Here is a 5,177-nt window from a genome sequence, read left to right on the forward strand (position 1 = left end):
GTGCCCACTGTGAAACTGCAGGGCCTCATGTACTTAGACTCCAGTGTGACACTAAAACTGCAGGGTGTCATGGAATCAAGAACCCATTGTGACACTGCAGGATCATGTGTCACAAGGGATCCATTGTGACACTGTGCAACAAAGGAATTCATTGTGGCAGTCTGTGCCTTTATGGAATTTGGGGGGGCTCTGTGGTTCTGTGGGCCCCATGAAATCAAGAACGCTGTGGAGACACTTTTTAGTCTGGTGGAAACAAGGAGTCTTTTGTGACACTGTGGAACGTCAGGTAACAATGAGGCCATGGTGGCACTGTAGGGCCCTATGGGACCAAGGGGCCAGTGTTACTTTTCAGAGCCTCATGGAACCACGGACACCACTGTGATACTGCTGGACCTCATACAACCAAGAGGTCATTGTGACACTGCAGGGCCTCATGGAATGAAGTGAACAATTTTGACACTGTGGTGCTCCATGGGACCAAGAGGCCACTGGGATAGTCTGGAACCAAGGAAAGCATTGTTGCACTGTGAGACCTCATGGAACCAAGGTTTCCTTGTTAAACTGCAGGGCCCAGGAACTAAGGATCCATTGTGACATAACAGAGCATCATGGAATCATGGAGACCATTGTGACATTCTAGAGCCTCATGGAACTGTGGTGACACCAAGCTGGTTGTAAGTGTGTATGTGCAGGAGTGTAGGAAAGCTCTGCAGAGGGACCTAGACAGGATCCACAGCCCAAATCCAACAAGGTGGTGTTTAAAAATACCAAGTGCCAGATACTGTACTTTGGCCACAAGAACCATTGCAGTGCTACAGGCTGAGGACAGAGTGGCTGGACAGCAGCCAGGCAGAAAGGGAACCTGGAGGCACTGATGGACACCTGGCAGGTGGCCAAGAAGGCCAATGACTCCTTGTCTGGGTCACGAATGGTGTGGCCAGCAGGACCAGGGCAGTGATTCTTCACCTGTACTCAGCACTGATTTGGCAGCACTTCGAGTGCTGTGTCCAGTTGTGGGTCTCCACTTTAGGGAGGACATAGAGGGACTGGAGTGTGTCCAGAGAAGGGCAACAAGGCTGGTGAGGGATCTGGATCGCAGGTCCTATGAGGAGTGGTTGAAGGAGCTGGGATGTTTATCCTGGAGGAGGCTCAGGGGAGACAAGGTGGTGTCAGGGCACAGGTTAGACTTCATGATCTCCAAGGTCTTTTCCAGCCTGGCTGATTCTGTGATTACCTGAAACCACCCCTGGAGCAGTTGCAGGATGAGCCCTGGGCCTCCCCTTCAGAAGGTCCAGCAGCCCAGGTCCCTCAGATTCTCCACACAGCCCCAAAACCCATCCTGTCAGTCCTGCAGAGCCTCTCCAGCCGCTCCTCACTGCCCAGAACAGGGAGCCCCATACCCAGACACAGCAGCCCGGATGTGCCCCCCTGGCCTGTGGTGCCTCTGGCCAGGGAGCAGAACGAGGCACTGCAGGAGACTGCAGACAATTCCTGAAGCACTTGTAGGATGATCCTGCACCCCAAGGGACGTTCCCATGGTGGCAGCTCAGGAAATGTTATGGGGAGTGGGGCAAGAGAGGAAAGGGCAAAGAGGGATGGGCTGTTTGCATGAGAGGGAACAGAGGTGGGCAGTACGAGGAAATCTGGATCACGAAAGAGGAAAGAAAGCAAAGCTGAAGTAAAGGAAATGCTCAGGGCAGTTTGGGGGTGGCTGCCTGGCATCCCTGGCTCTGAGCAACAACATCTGCAGTGGGACAGGAAACTCACAGCTCATGGGAACAAACTTTCTGGCTGACTGCAGAGGCTAAAACAAACCTGAGTGGTTTCCCTGGTGTCCCCCAGCCCTTGCTGGCCCCAGGGGCTGAGGGCATTTGTGCTCAATCAGCTCCATCTCCCCACAGCAGCATCATGGGGGTGCTGACGCCTGCTCTGTGCAGTGCAAACAGGAGCTCCTGAGCCAGTGCTGCCGTGTCTGTGCCTGCAAGGATGCGGCACCTGTGTGAGCTGGGGGAGAGGCCAGGGCTGCAGAGGGGGGATGTTGTTGGCAGGTGCATGAGGACGCTCTGGGACGCTGCCCTGGGCTGTCCAGTGCAGTGGGGATGGATCAGCCCCTGCTCTGCTGCTCCTTGCCCAGGTCTCCCCTTTCAGGGACCTTGCAGAGAACCAGCCATGCTGTTTGCCCCCAGCCTGCCCATGGCCAGCCTGGGGCTGCTCACGGGGGTTTTCTCTGCTCAGCATTGACCTGGCCAAGTATTCTGGAGAGAGCCGGACCAAGGAGCCTGGAGCCCCCAGGCCCTGCCCTGAGGCATCAGCGCTGCCCCAGCAGTGCCCATGGCCTGTCCCTGCTGCAGCCCCGGCACTGCCACCCCCAGGGCTGTGCCCAGCCCCGAGAGCACTCAGGCCCTGCAGCAACACGAGGGGCAGGAAGGCAGTGGGGCAGTGCCATGGGAGCAGCACTGGCAACACAAAGTGCTGCTGCTGCTGGGCACAGCTGCTGTGCCAGCACTGATCTGCCCCAGCTCTGCACACAGACATTGCTGCTGCAGCTCCATAGACGGGAACAAAAGGGGCATCTCTGGAGAAAACTTGACTGGGAGAGAAATCCTTCAGTGTGTTTAAAGCCACGAAGACTGTAACCCTTTATTGACACATTTTTGGCCACAGGGAAGATGGAGAAACATAATGAGCAATGGAACACAGAGTGGCTCTTTTTTATGGACAATATGATAAAACTAAAACAAAGGAAAAATAACCCCACAACCAAACGAAGAAGTATAAAAGATTACTTTTATTACAAGTGGTATTCAGAAACTGCCCAGCAGTTTAATGTTCCTGAAAGCAGCCAGTCATCAGTGTCCACACTGAAGCCTTGATCTCCTGGTTCCTCAGGCTGTAGATGAGGGGGTTCAAGGCTGGAGGCACCACTGAGTACAGAACTGACAGGGACAGATCCAGGGATGGAGAGGAGACAGAGGGGGGCTTCAGGTTGGCAGATATGCCAGTGCTGATAAACAGGGAGACCACAGCCAGGTGAGGGAGGCATGTGGAAAAGGCTTTGTGTCGTCCCTGCTCAGAGGGGATCCTCAGCACAGCCCTGAAGATCTGCACATAGGAGAAAACAATGAATACAAAACAACCAAATGATAAAGAGATACTAACAGCAAGAAGCCCAAGTTCCCTGAGGTAGGATTTTGAGCAGGAGAGCTTGAGGATGTGTGAGATTTCACAGAAGAACTGGCCCAGGGCATTGCCAAGGCACAGGGGCAGGGAAAATGTATTGACTGTGTGCAGCAGAGCATTGAGAAAGCCACTGGCCCAGGCAGCTGCTGCCATGTGGGCACAAGCTCTGCTGCCCAGGAGGGTCCCGTAGTGCAGGGGTTTGCAGATGGACACGTAGCGGTCGTAGCACATGATGGACAGGAAAGAATACTCTGCTGAGATGAAAAACACAAAGAAAAAGACCTGAGCAGCACATCCTGAGTAGGAGATGTTCCTGGTGTCCCAGAGGGAATTGTGCATGGCTTTGGGCACAGTGGTGCAGATGCAGCCCAGGTCAGTGAGGGCCATGTTGAGCAGGAAGAAGAACATGGGGGTGTGCAGGTGGTGGCCGCAGGCTACGGCACTGATGATGAGGCCGTTGGCCAGGAGGGCAGCCAGGGAGATGCCCAGGAAGAGGCAGAAGTGCGGGAGCTGCAGCTGCCGTGTGTTTGCCAATGGCAGCAGGAGGAAGTGGCTGATGGAGCTGCTGTTGGACATTTCTGCCATATGGGCATGGTGGACCACTGAGAGAAGACACTCACAAGCTGGAAAAGATTTTCTTGACTCAATCCTGTGAAATTATATTACGAATCTGCTCAAAACTACTTTTCTTCCTGTGGAGGAACTTCAGTAATTTTTTTTACTATTCATTTTGCACTGCTGAGTTACTGCCTCTTCTTCAGCATTGCTCTCAGCCTGGACACTGGGGAGTCTAGAGGGAAAACAGGGCTCCTGTGCCCCATTGCAGTCAGACCTGCTGGTCCCACACAGGTGTCCTGTGCTCATTACACCACCCACTATTTCACGGTGATCAAAATTACAGTGTGCTGGAAAAACAAAGTGGATCCTTTCAAGTCTCCAGTTTCAAAGTCAATCTTCCTAAACCCTTCCTTCTTTCCCTGTGCACTTAGAAGGATATCCAGGGCTGTTCTGGCTCTTTGCTGCCTGGAGTTGTGCCTATTAGAAGTTGTTTCTCTGTATCCAAGGCCTGATATCCCTGTATCCCCGTACCCCTGTTAGAGCCCAGCCCAGTCCTGGGGGCTCAGCTCTGCCCTGCACACCCCTCCTAGCACAGGGCACGGCCCTGGGGAATCTCCGTGCCAGCAGAACCTTAAGGGCAGCTCAGACAAACTGAGATGCTGCAGGCCAAGGTGCTGCTGCTGCTGTCTGTAGGCAGAGGAGGCTGAGGAGACACTTTGTGCGGGAGATGTGAGGCAGATCTGTTGATGCCCAGTGGGACAGTGCAGGAGTCTCAGTGACACAGACACACCTGACAGCCCCTTTTCCTTGTCTTGAGGAAAAAGCTGAGAGCAGCCCTGGCCATGCAGCACCATCTCCACAGCAGGAGGAATCTGCCCTGATGGGGTGGCTCCTTCCACCTCCAACTTCTCCCCAAAGTGCATGGGGAGCTGCCAGGCAGGCTGAGAGCAGTCCCTGGCAGGTGGCACATGCCCTGGGCTTGCTGAGAGCCCTGAGGTCTGCAGGAGCTGCTCTGCAGGACAGTCCTGGGCAGCCTTGGCTGCAGCCCCAGCTTCAGCCCCTGCAGCCGTCCCTGGCAGTAGGAGCCTTCCTGACCTGTCCCTCTCACAGTGCCCAGGGCAGCCCTGCTCTGTAGCACATCCTCCTCCTCATCACCCTCCTGTGCCTCAGAGAAAGTGGCAAAATCCTCCTGACATATCCCCCAGGCTGTGGGCTGTGCTGGCTCTAGGAGATCCCTCCAGCAGCACAGCAGAGATTGCCCTGCACCCACAGACTCACCATGTCCAGGATTGTGCAGATGTTTCTCCACGTGAAGTCTCAGCTCCATGCCTTCCCAGTCCTGATTGCCTTTAGCCTGTCTATGCCTGGCTCCTGTCCCCTCAGTGCCTGCAGGCAGTGCCCTCAGCCCTGCTGGGCTGGGAGAGGAGCTACTACTCAGC

At 54.8% G+C, this 5,177-nt stretch overlaps 1 protein-coding gene across 1 annotated transcript; it reads right to left on the reverse strand.

Moving 5' to 3' along the window:
- Positions 1 to 2,823: 2,823 nt before the first annotated feature.
- On the reverse strand, positions 2,824 to 3,756 carry LOC306815691 (olfactory receptor 14C36-like; the record flags this gene model as incomplete). Its single annotated transcript, XM_079332253.1, has 1 exon — positions 2,824 to 3,756. One exon carries the CDS (start codon positions 3,754 to 3,756, stop codon positions 2,824 to 2,826), a length of 933 nt encoding a protein of 310 aa, XP_079188379.1.
- Positions 3,757 to 5,177: the final 1,421 nt, after the last annotated feature.

The sequence above is a fragment of the Erithacus rubecula genome (genome assembly GCF_903797595.1).
Source record: "Erithacus rubecula genome assembly, contig: scaffold_187_arrow_ctg1, whole genome shotgun sequence".
Classification (NCBI taxonomy): Eukaryota; Metazoa; Chordata; class Aves; order Passeriformes; family Muscicapidae; genus Erithacus; species Erithacus rubecula.